This window comes from Ailuropoda melanoleuca, chromosome 13 (genome assembly GCF_002007445.2).
Source record: "Ailuropoda melanoleuca isolate Jingjing chromosome 13, ASM200744v2, whole genome shotgun sequence".
NCBI lineage: Eukaryota > Metazoa > Chordata > Mammalia > Carnivora > Ursidae > Ailuropoda > Ailuropoda melanoleuca.
Genome location: NC_048230.1, coordinates 46,587,639 through 46,608,827, shown reverse-complemented (window position 1 = coordinate 46,608,827; position 21,189 = coordinate 46,587,639). Strand labels below are relative to the sequence as shown.

General features: G+C 57.0%; 1 protein-coding gene across 6 annotated transcripts in view; it reads left to right on the top strand.

Annotated features, from left to right (window-relative positions):
• Window positions 1–11: 11 nt before the first annotated feature.
• The window catches only part of SS18L1 (SS18L1 subunit of BAF chromatin remodeling complex), a 29,670-nt gene continuing 8,492 nt past the window's right edge, over window positions 12–21,189 (top strand). For 2 of the 6 annotated variants that reach the window (XM_034641284.1, XM_034641287.1), the window contains exons 1-7: window positions 6,114–11,206; window positions 11,923–12,007; window positions 13,350–13,494; window positions 14,065–14,262; window positions 15,096–15,260; window positions 15,621–15,725; window positions 16,621–16,713. In XM_034641284.1, coding sequence (XP_034497175.1) covers window positions 10,923–11,206; window positions 11,923–12,007; window positions 13,350–13,494; window positions 14,065–14,262; window positions 15,096–15,260; window positions 15,621–15,725; window positions 16,621–16,713 — 1,075 coding nt within the window. In that variant the 5' untranslated portion in view covers window positions 6,114–10,922. Of the gene's footprint in view, window positions 11,207–11,922; window positions 12,008–13,349; window positions 13,495–14,064; window positions 14,263–15,095; window positions 15,261–15,620; window positions 15,726–16,620; window positions 16,714–17,560; window positions 18,229–18,248; window positions 21,114–21,189 lie in introns of those variants that run through there. The other 4 variants (XM_011226326.3, XM_034641285.1, XM_034641286.1 and 1 more) reach the window with 4 other exon arrangements.

Here is a 21,189-nt window from a genome sequence, read left to right as displayed (position 1 = left end):
GGGGGGGGACGCCGAGTCGGCCGCCCCGGAGCCCTTCCGGAGCGCGCGGTGCCCCGGGGTCGACCTCCCGGCCGCGCTTCGCGGCTCTCGCGCGCGTGTCAAATTGTTTTTCAGCGTGACACCCCGGCCAGCCTCCTCACCTAACAGAAACTTTACCGATTCGCTTTACAGCCTTTCCGCGCGTCCTGTAAGTTTGGCCTTGTGGTCCTGCCGAGATAACGCTCACAGGGGTGCGGGGGCATCTTTCACTGAGTCTGACGCTTTCAAGTCGAGATTTTACGTTTTCTTCTGTTTCTCCTTAGAAGGCAAGTTCAGAAGGAAATCGGTATTAGCCATTCCCGTTTGAATTTTCACAACGTCTTTGGTAGCTGCCCTGATTTCTTCTTCAACCCTCGGGATTCTTGGGTCGGCGATTCGCCCTGGTTCACACTAGCTTCCCCCCAGGGGGGTCACCTTGATGACCGCGGGTCTCCCTTCCTTAATGGCCCACCAGGACCTTGTGGACCTTGTTCTCAGTCTCTTCTGTGCCTGGAGACTACGTTTGCTGCGTTGGTATCTGACAATGAATCTCACTAAGATGGAAACCGAAAAGAGAGGACCTAGAAGAGGGCAGAAATATATAGACAGAGAAGTACAACATGTTTTCAGCGAACACTTAAGTGGTGCGCTGTGCACGCTGGGCACTGCTCAAGGGCTTTGCGGATCCTAACTCATTTAATTTTTTGTGGCAGTTACCATCATCTCTGTTTCACAGACAAGGAAACTGAGAGATAGCGAAGCCAGGTGCTTTGCCTGGGAGACAAGTCCAGACAGTGGTCTTCTGGAGCCAAGACTGTTAATCTGGGAACGCTTGGCTAGGTAGAGGGTCAGGCGATCGGCTCAAAGGCACACTTTGGCAATCCAAGGGGGTCCCCTGACACCTTGGCTTTTTGGAGCTCAAATGTGATGAGCACAGTGACTGTTCCTGAAGCTGCCTTTGGCCTAACAGTCATTTAGTTATAAGTGTACTTTGCACTCCCCCCCATGAACGCTCCCCAAAGTCTCCAAGCAGAAGTGTGTGTGTCAGAGCGCTGCTCCCAGAGAGCAGATCGGAAAGAGGGAAACCTGCCGACCATTGGAAATGGGTCTTCGGTTTAGGTGTTCATCCGACCTGACCTGATGGGGTCAGCAGTCCCTGTACTTGTCTCGGTGTGTTGGCAGCACACGGACGTAGCCAGGGCTCTTGTTGGCGGTCTGTGAGGGCTCGGAGGTGCGTGTCTTCTGCTCACGCTTAGAGGGTTGAGAGAAGATAGGGGTTCCTCGGGAGCTAGCTTGGTAGTGACAGAGCAGGAAGTATACAACTTGTCCTTAGGGTATATTTGAGCAGGAGTTTGTCTGGCAAACTTCTTTTTTTTAAAGATTTTTTTTTTTTAAGATTTTATTTATTTATTCAACAGAGATAGAGACAGCCAGGCGAGAGAGGGAACACAAGCAGGGGGAGTGGGAGAGGAAGAAGCAGGCTCATAGCGGAGGAGCCTGATGCTTGGCTCGATCCCATAACATCGGGCTCACGCCCTGAGTCGAAGGCAGACGCTTATCCGCTGTGCCACCCAGGCGCCCCTGTCTGGCAAACTTCTACTCAGCCTTCAAGGTCCACTCAGGTGTCCGCTCCCTCATCCTCTCTTGGCCTAGTGTGGTGAGTTTGGCACCTGGACATCACCTGGGCTCCTAAGCTTGCGAGTCACTGACTTATCCTTCGTCGTGTGCCTCGCCTGGCACAGCGCCTGGCACGGTGAGCGCTCCGTGCGTACTAGAGCGTCGGTGACGGCGGTTCTGTCAGAGAAGCGTCTGGGAAAGGCAGATGTGTGCATTTTCTGTGGCTGCCCTAACATCATCAGAAACTTGGTGGTTTAAAACAGCAGAAATTTTATTTTCTAACAGTCCGGAGGCCAGACGTCCAAAGTTTAGGTGTTGGCGGGGTTGGTGACTTTGTGGGGCTCTCAGGGAGGATCTGCTTCATGTTTTTCTCTGAGCTCCTGGCGCTGCCGGCTGTAGACGCATCACCCCCATCTCTGCCTTGGTGTTCACGTGGTGTTCCCCTCGGTGTCCCTTTCCCTCTTCTGTCAAGGATGCCAGGCATAGGGTTTAGGGCCCACTCTTCTTCTGTCTGATCTCACCTTAACTTGACCATATCTGCAAAGACCATTATCTCCAGATAAGGCAACATTCGCAGGTACTGGGGATTAGACTGGAACCTAACGTCTTGAGGAGTGCAGTGTAACCCATAACAGAGGGAATGTGGGACAGGGGTATTCCGGACAAGGAAAACCAAGATGCAAGGGTAAGAAGGGTCTAGAAGATCGAAGGAGTTGCGGGTGGTCCCACGTATGGCCTGCGTAAAAGGGATGGAAGATTGAAGGAGTGGAGGGTGGTCCCACCGGTGGTCTGCATGGAGCAGGTCACGGGACCAAACCTGGAAGGGCGGGGACAGCCAGCCTGATCTGGGGAGCCTGGGCTGTGTGCTGCCATGGTTTCCCTCGTAGTGACCAAACACCAGCTCGGTGCAGTGGGAGATGTAGGCAGAACTGCACTTCTGTGAGAACCACAGGGAATGTGACTTTGCCGGGGCCCCTGAGGCGGAGATGGGCAGTGTGTCCCAGCAAGCTCCAGAGGTGCCCATACCTGGCTAGGTGGCCTGCAGGCTGGGACCCACCCTGGCTGCTCTCCTGGTTGGAATCCTCGCAGGCTGCGGGAGGGTGGGGTTGCAGTCATCTCCATGGGCTGTGTGGCTGGGCTTGGGCACATCGGAGGGGGCCCTGCACACCGGGACTTGGCTGGCATGCAGACCCCTCCTTGTTGCTTGGCACACGGTGGTTGCTTAATAAATGTAAGTTTTATTGTTTCTGTTTGTGTTGGTTTTCTTAATCGTTTTCTTGGCCAGGGGGTGGGCACAGTGTCTCGTCTCTCCGTACCTCCAGCTCGCTGTGCAGGGGGGAGACAGGCTCTCTGGGAGCTTAATGGAGCTGGTAGACATTTGGGCACCTGGACTGTTTGCCAGTGCTGTCTAGGAAGGTGAGACCCACGGAGGGCAGGTGCTATGCCCGGGGTCTGAGTCCTGGGGTGGTCAGGACCAAACCTGCCCTGCCCCACTGTCCTCCAGGAGTAGGGGGATCGGGGGCACAGAGGTGAGGGATGGCCATCTAGGTTGGGGGTGGTTGCCATATGCTCTCTAGGACCTGGAATTTGTCTTAAAGAATGGGGGCTACTTTGGTAAGGAAAGTAAACTGGCCATTTTTAAAATGACCTGTCCCCCGCTGCAAATGGCTTGTGGATGCCAAGCCCCACATTGGCTAATCGACTGTCTTAGGCAGCTGTTACTGACAGCCTTCTCCCCACTGAGCAGAGCCACGGCCAAGGGAAGCACCAAACCTTTCTTCCCATCCGCAGGGACGGGAGGGGGTGGTGTGGATGGGAGCCCAGCCCTGTGGAGCGGCCGGGAGCCGGGGCCTGGGGTGCTGTTGGTCAGCTTGTGTGAGGGGGCTGCTCCGTGAGGCCCTGAGGCAGCCCCTGTGGGGGAGGCATGAGGAAGTGCGTTCTCAAGAAGGGAACGGGCCTGTGCTCCGTGCCTGTAAAGCATGGCAATGCGCCCTCCTGCCGTGCGCCCCTCCAGAGAAAGCGTCTCCCCTGCCTGCTCCCCGGCCCCGCAGAGCCCCTCGGGGCCTGGAGGATGAGGAAGCATTGGAGTGAAGTGCAGCGGTCACCTCCGCCAGCATACACTGGTTTCCCTCACAGTAGCTGTGGTTGCAGCCTTCAGGCGGAGGGAGGGAGTGACAGCCGGGCTTTGCCATGTGACACTAATGGGTGGTCCCCACTGGCATTCTCATGGCTCTGGCCCTCTGCCCCTAACCTCTTCCCCGGCCAGTGGGTCAGGGCCTGAGCACGTGCCCTGCGTGCTCGGGAGTGGAGGGCAGTGGCCCTGGGATCCCCAGGCTGTGAGCAAGGAACTGGCATGCCCAGCCCCACAGGTGCAGGAGTTGGGGGGGCATGGCACTGATGTCCCCAAGTTCTGCAGGACCTGTGAAGAGGTCGGACCAGTCTTTCCCCCCGATCTGCAGTGAGCACCCTGACTGCTCACCCTGCCACGTGAACGAGACAAGTCAAAAGGCTCCAGGGAGAGGTGCTAGAAGTCGGTGCAGAGAGGGCCCCTGTAACTCGGTCCCATTCCGCTTGGCCAGCATGGTTCCCGTGCAGAACGCACAGCTTGGACGGGCGTTTCTGTTCCTTTCCAGCTAGAGGTTGCTGGGAGGTGGAACAGTAGGGCCTTGGGTTGAGGGGGAGCATGGGACCCCATGGAGCTGCAGGGGGCAGGGGAGCTTCCTGGAATAAAATTCTTCAACTGATAGGTACCCAGGCTTAGCCTTTCTGTGCCTCTGTTTCTTTCATCGGTTTAAATGTGGATGATGTGAGTTCCTCACAGGCTGTGCTCTTGGCTAAGCGAGGTGGCCTGGCACAGAAAGGCACTTGGCATCCTAACAGATCCTAACATCTTCAGCCTTTTGGGCAGACACTTGACCAGAATTGATCAGTGGCATTCTGAAAAGGATGTGAGGGGTCCATCCCAAATGGCAGGTAACCGTGTCAAGTCCGGGGTCGTACAGAGAAGAACAGGTGGCTGCTGCTGCCTGGGCAAGACGCGTGCGAACATCGTGCATTTGTGAGAACACACACCTCTTCCTTCCGCCCGGAGGCCGAGTGGTCTTGCTGCCTGTGACTGGCACTTGGAAACGCCTCCAGCCCTGAAGGCCGGAAGTGACTCCGGCGTGCTCTAGGGAAGACAAAAGTGTGTTTGCTGTTGCATTAATGTTAAGCATGTTTTACTGTGCCCTTAGAGGTTTTAAAAATTGGACACGTGTGTCAAACAGAGCTAGGAGCACAAGGCAGGGGCCAGCTCCTCCTAAGGACACTTTGCATGTGGGGTTTGGGTTTTTTTGAAACCCATACACCTAATTCACGTATCCTGCAGTTGGGTCCCGTTGGCTTTCCTCAGTAGAGTCTGACACCACTTGCTGACCTCTCACGCATTCCCTGGTGGCTGCCCGTGTGCTAGGAGGGTGGAGGGGGAGCCCTGATCCATGAGCAATGTGGCTGCCCTGAGAACGGAGTGGAAAGAGGCGGCAGAAGTGCCACATGCTGGTTCAGCCACCTGGCGATGCTCAACCAGCTATCTGGTTGGCCAGGGTTCTTCCCTCTGACACCTCAGGCTGCTCCTAGGAACTTCCCTCGTGCGTTCATCCACCTCACGTTGTGGGAGGCAAGCATTGCGGCCCTGTTTGTAGCAGGAGAAGGTCTGAGGCCAAGTGAATCCCTCTTGGTGTTCTTAGAAAACTTAGGAGCTTCGGGAACAATGAGGTAGGATCTCATATGCAATATAGAAGAATCTCCAGGATGTCAGAGCAGAAAGGAACCAACGGAGACCAGAAGGAAGAAACTGCTCCACTTGTATACACGGTGAGGGAGGCATACATCCAAAAAGGAGCAGAGGCTGGCTCACCCTGGTGGCTTTGGGTGGAAAGACCAGAGGGGCAGAGATGGGAAAAGATACTAAGACGAGGATCTCACCGCCACTCACCAGCCACAACTCGATGTTGACCTCTGGCCCCTCCAGATAGTATTGCCAACCTCTTGGGTCATCCCTCCTCAGAAAGTCTTGCTCGGGATTGGTCCTGTCTCCTCAGGAAGTCCCCCCGTGGGATTGGTCATCTCTCCTCAGGAAGCCTCCCCTCAGGATCAGTTATTTCTCCTCAGGAAGTCTCACTCAGGATTGGCTATCTCCTGAGGAAGCCTTCCCTTGAGATTGGGTCGTCCCTCCTCAGAAAGTCTTGCTCAGGAATGGTCATCTCTCTTGAGGAAGATCCCCCCCCCCCAACACACACACGCCTCAGGATAGATAATTTCTCCTCAGGAAGTCTTGCTCAGGATTGGTTATCTCTCCTCAGGAAGCCTTCCCTCAGGATTGGTCATCTCTCCTCAGAAAGCCTTACTCGGGATTGGTCACGTCTCCTCAGGAAGCCTCCCCTCAGGATTGGTTCGGGATTGGTTCATTCATTTCCTCAGGAAGCTCCCCCCCCCCAGGATTGGTCCTCTCTCCTCTGAAAGTCTTGCTCAGGATCGGTCATCTCTCCTCAGAAAGTCTCACTCAGGATTGGTTATCTTTCTTTCGGAAGTCCCTCCCCTCCCAACACACACCCCAGGATAGGTCATTTCTCCTCAGGAAGTCTTGCTCAGGATTGGTTATCTCTCCTCAGGAAGCCTCCCCTCAGGATTGGTCATCCCTCCTCAGAAAGTCTTGCTTGGGATTGGTCATGTCTCCTCAGGAAGCCTCCCTTTGGGATCGGTCATCTCTCCTCAGAAAGCCTTACTCGGGATTGGTCACGTCTCCTCAGGAAGCCTCCCCTCAGGATTGGTTCGGGATTGGTTCATTCATTTCCCCTCAGGAAGCTCCCCCCCCCCAGGATTGGTCCTCTCTCCTCTGAAAGTCTTGCTCAGGATCGGTCATCTCTCCTCAGAAAGTCTCACTCAGGATTGGTTATCTTTCTTTCGGAAGTCCCTCCCCTCCCAACACACACCCCAGGATAGGTCATTTCTCCTCAGGAAGTCTTGCTCAGGATTGGTTCTCTCTCCTCAGGAAGCCTCCCCTCAGGATTGGTCATCCCTCCTCAGAAAGTCTTGCTTGGGATTGGTCATGTCTCCTCAGGAAGCCTCCCTTTGGGATCGGTCATCTCTCCTCAGAAAGCCTTACTCGGGATTGGTCACGTCTCCTCAGGAAGCCTCCCCTCAGGATTGGTTCGGGATTGGTTCATTCATTTCCCCTCAGGAAGCTCCCCCCCCCCAGGATTGGTCCTCTCTCCTCTGAAAGTCTTGCTCAGGATCGGTCATCTCTCCTCAGAAAGTCTCACTCAGGATTGGTTATCTTTCTTTCGGAAGTCCCTCCTCTCCCAACACACACCCCAGGATAGGTCATTTCTCCTCAGGAAGTCTTGCTCAGGATTGGTTATCTCTCCTCAGGAAGCCTCCCCTCAGGATTGGTCATCCCTCCTCAGAAAGTCTTGCTTGGGATTGGTCATGTCTCCTCAGGAAGCCTCCCTTTGGGATCGGTCATCTCTCCTCAGAAAGTCCTGCTCAGGATCAGTTATGTCTCTTCAGGAAGGCCCCCTTTGGGATCAGTTATCTCTCCTCAGGAAGCCTTCCTTCAGGATCAGGTCATCCCTCCTCAGAAAGTCTTGCTCATGATCAGTCATGTCTCCTCAGGAAGCCTCTCCTCAGGATCAGTCATTTCTCCTCAGGAAGTCTCGCTCAGGATTGGCCATCTCAGGAAGCCACCCCTTGAAATTGGATCATCCCTCCTCAGAAAGTCTTGCTCAGGATTGGTCATCTCTCTTCAGGAAGACCCCCCCGCCCCCCCCCACACACACACATACCTCAGGATAGATCATTTCTCCTCAGGAAGTATTGCTCAGGATTGGTCATGGCTCCTCAGGAAGCCTCCCCACTGGACTGGTTCATCTCTCCTCGAAAGTCCTGCTCAGGATCAGTTATGTCTCTTCAGGAAGGCCCCCTTTGGGATCAGTTATCTCTCCTCAGGAAGCCTTCCTTCAGGATCAGGTCATCCCTCCTCAGAAAGTCTTGCTCATGATCAGTCATGTCTCCTCAGGAAGCCTCTCCTCAGGATCAGTCATTTCTCCTCAGGAAGTCTCGCTCAGGATTGGCCATCTCAGGAAGCCACCCCTTGAAATTGGATCATCCCTCCTCAGAAAGTCTTGCTCAGGATTGGTCATCTCTCTTCAGGAAGACCCCCCCGCCCCCCCCCACACACACACATACCTCAGGATAGATCATTTCTCCTCAGGAAGTATTGCTCAGGATTGGTCATGGCTCCTCAGGAAGCCTCCCCACTGGACTGGTTCATCTCTCCTCGAAAGTCCTGCTCAGGATCAGTTATGTCTCTTCAGGAAGGCCCCCTTTGGGATCAGTTCTCTCTCCTCAGGAAGCCTTCCTTCAGGATCAGGTCATCCCTCCTCAGAAAGTCTTGCTCATGATCAGTCATGTCTCCTCAGGAATCCTCCCCTCAGGATCAGTCATTTCTCCTCAGGAAGTCTCGCTCAGGATTGGCCATCTCCTCAGGAGGTCTCCCCTTGAGATCGGGTCATCCCTCCTCAGAAAGTCTCACTTAGTATTGGTCATCTCTCTTCAGGAAGAGCCCTCCCCTCCCACACACACACCTCAGGATAGGTAATTTCTCCTCAGAAGGTCTTGGTCGGGATTGGTCATGTCTCCTCAGGAAGCCTTCCCTTAGGATCAGTCATTTCTCCTCAGGAAGGCCTCCCCCCTAGGGATCAGTCATCTCTCCTCAGGAGGCTTCCCCTTGGGATCTGGTTATCCCTCCTCAGAAAGTCTTGCTTGGGATTGGTCATGTCTCCTCAGGAAGCCTCCCCTCAGGATCAGGCTATTGCTCCTCTACCATTTGCCAACTTCTGGCATATGTGGAGAAGCTCAATGCCATGGTTTCTCAGTCCATTCTTTATTAGGATCTCTCTTTGTCCTCGATGTTTTTGGCAAGCTGGAGAATGTTCTAATCTGGAAATTCACATCCTTCAGTTCTGAGAAAACACACTGAACAATTTTTGGATGATTTTTCTTATGTTTTCTTTCTGGAAGTCCAGGAAGAATTGTTTTTTGCCACTTGGATTGTTTTTTTAATTTTATCATCTTTTCTGTTTTCTGTTTTACTCTTTTTACTCTGCTTTCTAGGAGTTTTCCTCAATTTTACATTCCAACCCTCCTGTTGATTGCTTTTGTTCTGGTCGGTATAGAAATACCCCAGAGCTCTGTTTTGTTCTATTTCTGTTGTGTTTAATGGTGTCTTTTATTAATTGACACAATCTTTTTTGCTCTTTGGGGTTATTAATAATACTTGTGCGTTTCTTTCTTCTTGTTTTTGTAAGTTTGTTTCTGGCATGGCCTTCATCTCCCCCAGGTGAACCCTCTGTGGCCTCGGCTTGTCTAGATGGCAGACTTCCCAGGAGCACTCTTGTTGAGGGCCTGGCCTGGGGCGGGGACCACATGCTTGGGGTTGGTCTGTGGCGTCACTGGGGGTGCTCTCTGGCCTTCAGTACCCTGGCCCTTCCTCACACCTTCTTATCTGCCTCCTGCCAGCCTCTGGGTTCCCAGTGTGGCTGTCTCACAACTGGCGCCTTGGGGCCTGGTCTGCTTATTCACTTCTCACTTGTTTGCCACCCTCCAGTTCTAGAACCCTGCTGCTGGCACTGCGGTCTCAGCCTGCTCTTCTGTTCGCAGCCCTGTTTTGTCCCTTACTCACCAGGGTCGCCAGGGTTTAGAGGTCAGGGCATCCGGTCCACCATCTTTCATCCACCTTGGCCTGGCCTTTTTTCCTGAGTGTTTTTAACTTGATGGAGATAGTGCTCTGTCCCTTGCTTTTTCATCTTCTCATCCTTAAAGTAGAACATTATAGAACCTCGTGCTTATAAAAACCATAAGAATGTTTGCACTGGCTGGTTCTGCCGCAGTTTGTGTGACACTGTCGCTGACCATTTAACTCCCCCCCCCCCCCCGTGTTTGAGTGTTAAGACTGATGCTGAAATGAGCATTCCAAGCATAAAACATTTCAGGTTTGTGGCGTGTGTCCCTGGGAGAGAATTCCTGCCCGGGAATTACTGTCAGGAAAGCCGAAGCCACGGGTGCTTTCAGAGGGAAAGGAAGGTCTTTCGTGAGTCCTAACGTGCAAATGGTCAGAGTGCCGTTTCCTGGTGTGTTCAGTCAGCCCTGAACCTGCCCACAGGTGGCCGCTGGGCCCACAGTGCCACCCTCCAGTTCTCCCAAATGGGCAGGCCCCTCAGTCACTGAACTGTGGGTACGCTCTCCACAGTGGGGGAGAGGACCAAGCTCTAACTTAGAGCAAGAGAGACCGACCTCTGGGTTGTAGAGGCCGGGGCGGGGGGCGTCACTCGCGTGGCCTCAGGCTGCGCTGGGCCTCACAGCACGGTGGGGCCAGGCCCTCTGCGCCGTGGTCTCCCCTCTTGTGGATGGGTTTGGGCCGCAAGCTCTGTAGGAGCAGGGCTCTGAGGTCGGCGTGTAGTGAGGGGCTCACGGCGCCCAGGGAGGAAGGGTAGGCGCCCCTCCGGCTGGCGGCCAGCAGGTGGGCCCCTGCTCTCGCTCAGGGGCCTGCAGCGCCGAGCCTGCCCGAAAAACCTGCACCTCGGTGACCAGGCACGATTCGTTGAGGGCAAAGGCATAGATTTTTCCATTGGCACAAGTTTCTGAATGGAGACATCTTTGTGGAAAGCAGCGTTTGCCTTGGGCCCAGTGCCCCTCCTTGCCGAGGGCAGAAGCTGGTACCTGCGCAGGTGGTGAAAGAGCCGAGTCTTTCGTCACAGCCGGGTGGACGATGGTTTACACTGCGCCCACCTCGCCGTCCTGAATGCCCACCAGGCCCTGGGCCGGCAGGGTGGGCTGGCCGTGGCTGCCTGGTCTTACCCCCTCCCCCGCTCCCATGAGGCCTTCCTCCCTCTCGTGCTTCTTCCCGCACCTTCTCCTGGCTCTCCCCAGGCCATCCCACGTGCTGCCCCCCAAGTGGCCGCCCTGAAGAGCTGTTCTTACAGGTCTTTGTGACGCTCTGCGGGGCTGTGAGCGGCCTCTCTCAGGAGGGACTGCTTGTGTGGCCATGACGTGGGGATCTCCAGACGGGAACTCCGTTCCAGCATGCCTCACGTTGACTCTGGGCCCGCCCTCGCTGGGCAGGTGCACTGTGGTCAAGGGCCCTAGACAGTGGGGACTCCTGTGGCCTGTGGGTTTTCCTCTGCCGCGTGAGAGAACCTGGAACCTGCCCCCGGGTTTGTGGGGGGACGGACCCTGGCACGTGGCAGGCCATGCTTAGCACAAAGATGTGGGACGTGTTTGGTCCTGCCGGCCACGGTGGTATGGAAGAGTTTCGGCTCTCTGTATGGAACACCACGCTGGGGAAGGTTCCCGTCGCGCACCTAATGGAGCGACTCCAGTGGGCGCCCCGTCGTAACCCTCCGGCCGGGCGCCGCAGCCACATCTGTGTCCCGCGTTCACGTCTGCTTCCCCTTCAGATGCTGGATGAGAACCACCACCTGATACAGTGTATCCTGGACTACCAGAGCAAGGGCAAGACGGCTGAGTGCACCCAGTAAGTGGCCGTCGCGCTGTGGAGGTCACCCTCGGGCATGGCTCCCCAAGGAGGGGGAGGAAGTTTGGAAGAGCTGGAACTGTGGGAGGAGAGGGGGCTGCCTGTGGACACGCCCAGACGATGAGCCCTTCCGTAGGACCTCACGTGACGCCCGGGGCTGGATGCAGAGTGGGTGCACGAGCCAGTGTCCAAGCCCCCCAGAGGTGTGACACGTGTCAGCAGCTGCCACGTGCCTGGGGACTTTCCTGTGTTCATTTGAGCTTCTCCATGTCCCTCCGGCTTGTTTGGGGAGCCTCTTCAGGGGTGCAGCGTTATCAAGTCCGCCTGGTCTGGTCAGGGTCAGATGGAGGAGGCCTTGTTCTCTGGCATCTGTTCTGTGTCTCCCTCAGTCTGCCTTGTGCCTCCTCGTGACTCCTGCTCCCCTCCCCCCCACTCGCATTCTCTGAACAGACCTGCTGACGCCTCCCCCTTGGCCAGCGTCTTGGGGTCTTTCGGCATCTTGTCATCAGACAGGATCCCATTCAGGACCCAGGCTGGACCCTCTGCCCTGCCCGGCCCTGTCCTGGACCACAGAGCACTCTTGCCTGCCCCGTCCCTGGGCGTTGTCGGGGGTCCGCGTCTCCCGGGGCTTGGCTGCAAGGCAAGGCTGCGCTGCGGACGCTGCGTCGGGTTGGCCCGCCGGGCCCTCTGCCTCACCGTGTGCCCCTGACCTGCAGGTACCAGCAGATCCTGCACCGGAACTTGGTCTACCTGGCCACGATCGCGGACTCCAACCAGAACATGCAGTCCTTGCTCCCCGCCGTGAGTGCCCACAGATGGGGGGCGGCGGGGCCCACCCTTGCCCAGCGCAGTCCGGCATGGCCTCACGCTGCCGGCGCTGGGAGCGGACGGCTGAGTGCGTCACCTGGAATAACCAAGTGACAGATGGGAGTGTGGAAAGGGGGCGGGAGGCCGGTCAGACAGAGTTGTGACATGGGTTTCTTTAGCAAAGGGAGGTGACGCCGAGGAGCCAGACAAGAAATGGTGGGAGGCGGGTCTCGGGAGAACAGGAAGTGGCACGGGGCTTCTCGCTCTTTATCGTGAGCCCTCCGGAGCAGTGTGAGCAGTGGTGACCCAGGAATGTACGCTGCTCCGACTTAGCAGCAAAGCTATAAAAGCCACCCGTGCAGGGGACGCTTTAAGCATCAGGATAAATGTTTTATTTTCGAACTTTTCAAAACCTATTTCCCCAAATCAAATTGTTGCTGGGAGGCAAGGTCCGGTGGCGACTGCCTCCTGCGTGGTGAACAGGGGGCACAGCCTCAAGAGGGCCTGGCCCCTGTTGAGCGTGATGGGCCGGGAGGTTCCAGGACAAACCTGTCACCAGGAATGGCTTATCTCTCGATGCCCCGTAGTCCCCTGGAAGGTGACATCATAAGTGCCAGGAAGCGTTCTGCTGATAAAACCTTTAAACCAACTTGATTGGCCCATGAAATTGCGATTCCTCACCCTGGAGATACCAGTGGGTCCTGCTGGGAACTTTATTTCCTTGGCCGGGTCTAGGCACCATGTGCCACCGAAGCTTCGGAGCTGCTGTTTGGTCTGGATCTGGGAGGTGAGGGTGCATGGGTCACTCAGTCCCATCACCCTCTACATCCTGATCAGAGCTGGGCTTGCAGCAGGCAGGGCACACAGGGAGGAGGAGCAATGGGAGTGCCAATGCTAAGGCCCAGGGCAGTCTGTGCAAAGGCCCTGGGGCGTGGGGTGATGTGGATGAGGGACACACAGAATCCTGGCCAGCTGAGGCCGAGGGGGAGGGGCAGGGGTGTGGAGTAAGATGAGGTAGTTGGGGTCTGGTGGGCGGGCGAGGTGGTTCCCTGTACGCCCGGGAAGAAGGACCATTTTTGAATCCCCAGGTGTCGATAAACTTATTATTCATGTAAGTTTTCAGTGTTCCCCAAGAACGCTTGGTGTATCCTCTCCGTGGCCTGAGATGTTTGGGCCTAGTCCCCCACAGTCGTCTGATCAAGTGTGAGAGCAACAGGAGGTTACAGGCATTTGCCAGGCGGCCATGAGACACAAAGGTAGATCTCAGGAGCCGCCAAATCCCTGAGGGGCTTCAGGTGGTTAACCCTCCTCCCTGTTACTTCCCTGTTGCCTGCAGCCGCCAACCCAGAACATGAGCCTGGGCCCCGGAGCGCTGTCCCAGAGCGGCTCCAGCCAGGGCCTGCATGCCCAGGGCAGTCTCAGCGATGCCATGGGCACGGGCCTGCCCCCGTCCTCCCTCATGCAGGGCCAGATCGGCAACGGTGAGTAGCCCTGAGCACTTCGGGGTTGGGGCTGGCTCCTGGCAGCAGCGTCACACACTCAGGCTTCCAGGTGACTGGCTGTCTCAGCAGGGTACCGCATGCCCTGCAGAGCTAAGTGTGGGACCTCTCTCCTCCCCGAGGTCCTGGCTGCTGGGCAGCTGCTGTGCCTGGACGCCCGAGCACGGGGGGTCACGTGCAAAGGGAAAAGCACGTCACACCCTCTACTCTGCTTTGACGCTGTCAAATTATGGCCACCTCAAATGGATGTGTGGGGTTCCACTGGATTTTTTAAACAAAACAGAAAGGTTATCTGTGGAGCGAGAACTATCCGTCGGTAGTCTCTGGGAGCTATCGTGGTGATAACGAACGGCCACGTCCTCTCCTTGGTCAGCGTGCATGCTGGTTTCTTTATTCATCACTCAATCGTTTACTTCATTGTGACACTGTTGACATGCGTTAGCCTCCTCCCCATGATCACGTGAAGGGACGCGGGGTGTCTAGCAGCAAGGCCAGGCCTGCCATCAGAGGCCATCTTCCGTGGGTTTCAGGACCTCCCTGTGCTCCTGGCAGGTCCGAACCATGTGTCCATGCAGCAGACCGCACAGAGCACGCTGCCCACCACCTCCATGAGTATGTCAGGCAGCGGCCATGGCTCGGGGCCTGGCTACAGCCACTCGGGACCCGCCTCACAGAGCGTGCCCCTGCAGGGCCAGGGCGCCATCGGCAACTACGTGTCCCGGGCCAACATCAACATGCAGTCCAACCCAGGTACCGCCCTGCTCGGCCCTGGGGCACCCCCCCACCCCAGCCCCTGGGACTCCTGCCCAAGCCCAGCACAGTCCCTGGGGCCCTGTGGAATGTGTGCAGGCTGTGCACAGGGTCCTGGGGGCTTCCCAAGTGGTGGGGGACCCTGGGGTCTGGCTTTGTGGTGGGGCTTTCCGCTGTTCACCGTGGCAGCTTCAGGCGACATCCCTGCCAGGGGGATAGAGTCAGGCTCACGGGATGGGGGGCAGTGTAGGCAGGGTGCAGGGCTGCTAAAGCTGGGCCACGGGTCCCCGCAGGCCGGGCATGGGGCACTGAGTAGCAGCAGGCCCAGATCGAGACGTCCCAGAGTGTCAGGCGCTGGAGTTCAAAGGCTTAATACGAAAAGGGAGAACAGGCAGTATCTGCTTCGTTTATTTTTACTATCAGCTATATACTGAGAATGAGGGTATTTTTGATATATTGAGCCAAATAAAACATGACTAAAATAGATGTCACCCGTTTGGTTCTGTTTTTTGACATGGTCCTCAGCCCAGCCCATTGGATAGTCCTGCCCTAGCAGGGTCTGAGCAGGGGCGGCACGACTGGACTGGCCAGGGGCAGAGGCCGCCAGCCAGGAGCCTTAGAGGCCCAAGTCTCAGGGGTGGGCACAGGCCTGGGTCCTCTGGGACCAGCCTTGGGGATTCGGGAGGACACGACTCGTGTTTTCCTGTGCGTGGAGGGGGCCCAGAGCCGAAGTCTCAGTCGGGGAGAAGGGTGCTGTTGGGGTCTGGGGTGAGGGGTGAGGGTGCCCGCCTCGGGAGCTCCTCGGGGTTATTCGGGTCTGTCGTGTCGCCCAGTGTCCATGATGCACCAGCAGGCAGCCTCGTCCCACTACAGCTCGGCACAGGGCGGGAGCCAGCACTACCAGGGCCAGCCGTCCATTGCCATGATGGGCCAGAGCGGCCAGGGCAGCAGCATGATGGGACAGCGGCCCATGGCGCCCTACCGGCCCTCCCAGCAAGGTAATGCCTGCGCCGCATCTTTCTCCCCGCGAAGCTGGAGGGCACAAGGCTTTGCACGTTCCTTAGTATGAAGCGAGGTGGTTGGGGGTCTGGAGCCGTGTGGGGCTTGCAGAACATAGAAGGTTGAAAGCCAGTGCTGCTCCTGGAGGCAGACCAGGCTTGAGCCGCTGCGGGGGGTCGGAGTCGGGCACAGCGTCCAGAGCAGCGGCTGGGGCAGTAGTGTTCGTAAGTACCAGGTCCAGGGTACCTGGGGTGGACGTGGGGGAGAATTCCCAGGTGGCCAGGGGAGCCCGTCGAGGGGGTTCTCCTGAGCAGAAGAATGTCCTGAGTTAACGTCGCACGTGCACTGTCCGCCCCCAGGGTCGTCCCAGCAGTACCTGGGCCAGGAGGAGTACTACGGCGGCGAGCAGTATGGCCACAGCCAGGCTGCCTCGGAGCCCATGAGCCAGCAGTACTACCCTGACGGTGAGGCCCACGCCCACGCTGTTGGGCAGCACGGGGGCTCACGGAGGCTCCTGACCGCTGTTCTCTGCACATTCCCATTCAGACCCAGAGCCCCCTCGTCTGAGTGTTTGGGGAGGACGGTGAGGGCTGGTCTGGCAGTGCGTCCAGAACGGTCTCTGCCAAGAGAAGCTTCCGGCTCAGGCCACAGCTACTCATATACTCGAGGCTCCTCGTCCCCCTTCCCAAAAGGCAGTAGGGGTTACGGCTGGGATGTGTAGCTGCATTAAAGAGTTTGAGAAGAGGGACCCAGGTGTCATGGTGAGGTGTCTTCAGGAAGGTGGCATCTGAGCCGGCTTTAGTTTCTGCTGCCCAGTTAGTCTCTGCAGGCGATTTCCATTCCGTGCTCACCTTTCAGTCATTTTCAAATAGTCTCGGGATTTGTGGACATGGCGTTTAAAGTGGTCCTAGAGGGTGGGTGGGATTTGGGGAGGAGGACGGCACCGGACAGGGAGCACCTGTGTGGTGAGGCGGGTGGCTGAGGCCAGCACAGGGCACCCCATGGAACAGTGACAAAGGCCTCCTGAGGGTGCACGACACCCCCCAGGGGAGTCCCCCAGGAGCCGACAGTGGGACAGCAGTGCCCCCGGAGCTTGTCACATGTTGGGCACTGAATATACCCTCTCCTCTTCATAAACCGTGCCAGACGGACTCCTCATGCTCACCCCACAAGTAGGGTGGCGGTTTGCGTCTTGAAGACTCGGATGCCGGGAGGTCGTAGGAAGCCCCTTCATGGGCTCAGTTGGGGGAAAACAGACCCAGGTCCCGCTCTGGACGCTCCTGAGCTGACAGCATTGCCCGTTCAGTTCACGGCCGTCTGGGCGTCTGCTGACTGCCTGTGGTCTCTGTTTGCCCGCAGGACACGGTGACTACGCCTACCAGCAGTCGTCCTACACAGAGCAGAGCTACGACCGGTCCTTTGAGGAGTCTACACAGCACTACTACGAAGGCGGTAAGGAGCTCCGGGGCTCGCTGCGCCCACGGCTCGGCGTCACACACACCCACAGTGGGGGCACAGGGCTCTGGGAGGCCCAGCGTACTTAGGCTGCAAATGCAGGCCACGCATGGCATCCCCATCCACGACGCGGGTGGCTGCAAGGGGCTGGACTGGCTGTTGGGGTCACAGGGGCCCAGACTCCGCCATCTGGCTCGGCTGACCAGCTTGGGGCCTGTGAGCTGCGTTGAACGCCGTCAGGAGTTACAGACTCGGTCGGGGGGTTTCAGGCACCCCACACCCCTCCTGAGCCGGCCGGGCAGTGCCTGTGCGGGGGGTGCCTCTTGGGTTTGGCCGGGCATTTCTTCAGACACCTGCTGGCCAGGTAAAGCCTGCGGCGGCCCCCACCTCCACTCCGGCACTCCGCACTTGTGCTGCCCTGGGGGCTGTCCGGCAGAGGTGGGGTGAGGCGATGATGAAAGAAGCCGACTTTATCAACAAAAACCCAGTGACTAGCACGCGCCCATTTCCCTGCTGCAAATGCTCCCGCCCGTGCCGACGTCCAGCCTCCAACGTGAGGTTGGCACACACACAACTGGGAAGAAATCTGCACATTCGCTTCCCGGACGGGGCCCCCAGAGAGTGAAGGTACTTCCCCTGCCCTTGGGAGACCCCAAGAGAAGAGAAAACCATGAAGTCACAGAGCAGCGGGACACAGCGGGCTTAGCCCAGGCTTCCTGGTCCGGGCGTCTGAAGTGGGGACAGTGTCAGGGTTGGTAGCAGGGCCCCTGGAGAAGGAAACACAATAAGCATGAAACGGGCAGCTTGTGAACCCCGGTGTTTTTGGGGGCTTTTTAAAATACAGGAAAGTTTACCACTTGAACCATTCCCGAGTGTGCAGTTGAGTGGCATGAAGCACGTTTGCCTCCGTGTGTAACCGTCCCCACCGTCCGTCTCCAGAACCTCCTCTTCCCAGACTGATTTTCTACCCCCGTCAGACACGGGCTCCCCGTTTCCCGCCCCTGGCACCCAGCTCGCCGCTCTCTGTCTCTGCACGTGACGACCCTAGCTCCTTTACGTATCTGTCATCCTGACTGGCCTGTCTTGCGGAGCGTGACGTCCTCAGTTTCACGTGTGTGGTGGCAGGTGTCAGATGCCCTTTCCAAGCCAGAATCTGTTGTGTGGATTAGTTTGCTCGTCCATTCGAGTGTCGACGGACACTGTCGGGTCGCTTCTATCTCTCGGCTGTTGTGAATACTGCTTCTGTGAACGTGGGTGTGCAGACCTCTCTTCGCGTCCCTGCTTTTCTCTTTGCCTTTATACCCAGAAGTGGAATCACGGCTCTTACAGTGATTCTGTGTTTAATTATTTGAAGAACTGCCGTATGGTTTTCTACACAGTTCTGTGTTTTAGTTACAGTGTTAGGAGATCACAGGACATGTGGGGACTACAGGAGAATCGCCGAGAAGGCTGTGCAGGGGTCAGTTACCAGTGTTTCCCTGCAGTGGGTGCCATCACTGACGTGGCTCAGACCCAGCGTTCTTGTCCCGCAGAGTCTGGCTCCGAGACCCCGAGATGGCCTGTGCCTGGTGCAGTCACCCAGCCAGGCAGGTCTTCACCCCAGTCTCCATGGCTGCCCACGTTGGCCCCTCCTATTCCCAAAGCAGGTGCAGTGACCTGGCTATCACCCCTGGCTGGATTTGAAACCTGACGATGTATGTAGAATGAGAGAACCAAAACATCCCATCTCAAAATAAAATTTAAGAGTAACTCGATGTTCCTTATTTTTAGGAACTGGTTAAGTGTTGGCCATTTGTGGTGAACAGGTAACGCTTTCCAGAATCCTTCTCAGTCACCACAACTGCCCCTGGTCTTGCCTTCTGTTAACAACCACAGTGAACTCGTCAGCGATCCCACCTGTGACCACCTTGGCTCTTCCCTCATCCACACAGTTGCCCCACATACTGTTTTTTTCCAGTCAGACCCGCACTGCTTGTCATCTCCGCTCCCGCTGGGGGAGCGCACTCAGCAGCCCAGCTCCGGCCCGGCGGCCCATGGCTACAGGCACTGACTGCCACCTTGAGCTCGTAGCTGCTGGTGACGTGTAGCCGGGTTCACCAAGCAGGGGGCCCTACTAGGCTGAAAATCTGTGTGTTTGGGCCATTTTAAAACAATTCGATGTGTAAACGTAGCCTTTGGCGTGCTCGGGTGTCAGCCTGCCCGAGGAGGTGCCCTGCCCTGGGGCCTGTGAAGCTTCTCCCTGCAAGCACTCCTCTGTCAGCCCTGCCCTCCCTCTGCCTCCGGGGATGCCAGTGCTCGGGGCGGGCGGTGGGGGGGAGGCTCTGCCTACCGCCAGTCAGCACTGCTTCCACCAAGGGAGGGTCCAAGGCAGAAACGATTCCCCCAGACAAGGTCAGGGTGTGCCGCTCAGCCTTTTAACTTCGATGTGCACGTTTTTATACCTTCATTTTTGGGTTATGTGTTCGTGCCTTCTGTAATTGATGGAAAGTTTGCTAAAATGCTTAGTAACCTTTTCTAAGGCAAGGGTGGCAGATGGCATGGTTTCCTCCTGAATCTGGAAGCATTTTGTTCCATCTTGTTTAATTGAACCCCTACCTGGGACTCCACGTACTTGTGCTACGAGGACAGCTCACCCCACAGTGGGCGGCATTGCCCGCTCTTGTGTGAGAGGCGGATGGTGTTGTGCTTTGAGAAGACGGATGTGCGTAGTGGCCTGTGGCCCCACGGAGGTGGAGGGCATCAAGTGGAAACAATGAGGGGGTGGATCGAAGCCGAAATAAAGATGTTTCCAGTAATTACATTGATCCCACAGCTGGATGTGGAGCCTTGTGGAGCACAGGTGTCTGGTGCTGGGGTTCTCACGGGAGGTGGCATCTCACAGGAGCCCTGTGTGGTCCCCCAGAACGAGAGGGCGCTGGCGCACAGAGGGCCGCTGCTGAGAAGGGGCCAGGGCGCGCGGTAGGCCAACCCGGGCAGGATATGGGGATGAGGGGCCAACTGAGTCAGGCAGACACGGGTTGCCATCAGGGGCCCTGCTGAGCACTCCATGGAAGCTTGGGCGTCCTGTTGCACTTGGTCGCTGTGAGGTTTGCAGCAGCAAAGACCAGACGGAGCCTGTGTCCACCGTGACACGCCCACCGGGCACCGTGTCTGTGAAAAGCAGCAGCACTCCCACGGGCTGCTGTGGCAGATTCTCCTGGCTTGTGCCGTGTGCTCAGGCCAGGTGCCGAGGACCAGGGTGTCAGGGATGCCACCTTCTGTGTAAGGCCATACCTGTTTGCACGTGCACCCCCTTACAGACTCTGGAAAGATACCCAGAACACCAATAGGAGTGGCTGTTGGTGGGGGGACGGGGCTGGGGACCTGGCAGGGCTGGAGACGGCCTTCTTCCCTGAACCCCTTGAAGGGGGGCTGCATTCACTTTGACATTTCTCAGTCACTCGAACGCATCTGCCTGTGCAGAAGTTAAATTTAAAAATTCTAAACTTACTGGCCGTCACTGAAAGTCAAAGTAGCCTGACCTTGCGGCCGTCCAGACCCGTCCACGCCACCGAGCCCCGTGGTCACAGCGCTGTCGTCTCAGGTGTCCCCCGGGCCTTGCCCCATGGAGACCAGTGCGCCACCTGTGGGTGAACATTCAGAGCAGCAGGGACAGCGGCTCCTCCGGGATCGGCCAGCGGGTGTCCCTGAGGCACAGTTATTTGAGTAGTTTTTACCAAGTGCGTCAGTGAGCTGATGGGTCGCTGGTTCCCGGTGGGTGTTTTGTGTCCGCGTTGCTCAAGCGGCCCCCTTTCTGCTGGGTTTGACTCCAGCGAAGGGAAGGTTTTCTGTGGTGCGTGGGAGCAGAGCTATGGTTCTCAGAGGCATCCCCACTAACATTTATTGCACACCAACTGTGTGCCAGGCTGTAGCCGGCCAGGTGGATGTGAGTGAACTCCTTTACCGATTTCCATATAAAGAGTGAAAGGGGCTACAAAGCTGAGAATACTCAGACTGACCGAACACTGAAGCCTGGAGAACCCCGCCACGTCTCCGCCGCACTTGTTGACTGAGATTCGCACCGTGCACCAGGGCCCGCGCTGCCTGGAAGGAAGGGCTGGGAGGAAGGAGCCTTCAGAGCTCAGGGCCTCTCAGGGCGGGGAGCAACTGCGGAGGTGCGGTGGGCCTGCAGGGTCAGCGCTGGGGTCCGAGCGCTCATGCACTTGCGTTCCTTGTGGCTGCAGTTCAAGTCCCTGTGGAGGGTGCAAGCCTTCACAGCTCACAGTAAGGCTGCTACTTAGAAACTATGTCTCCAGGATCTGGTTGGGGTTTTTTTTTGTTTTCTTTTCTTTTTTGTTATTGTTGTTTTATTTTATTTATTTGACAGAGAAAGAGAAAGCATGAGCAGGGAGAGCAGCAGGCAGAGGGAGAAGCAGACTCCCCGCTGAGCAGGGAGCCCGACATGGGACTCGATCCCAGGACCTTGGGATCATG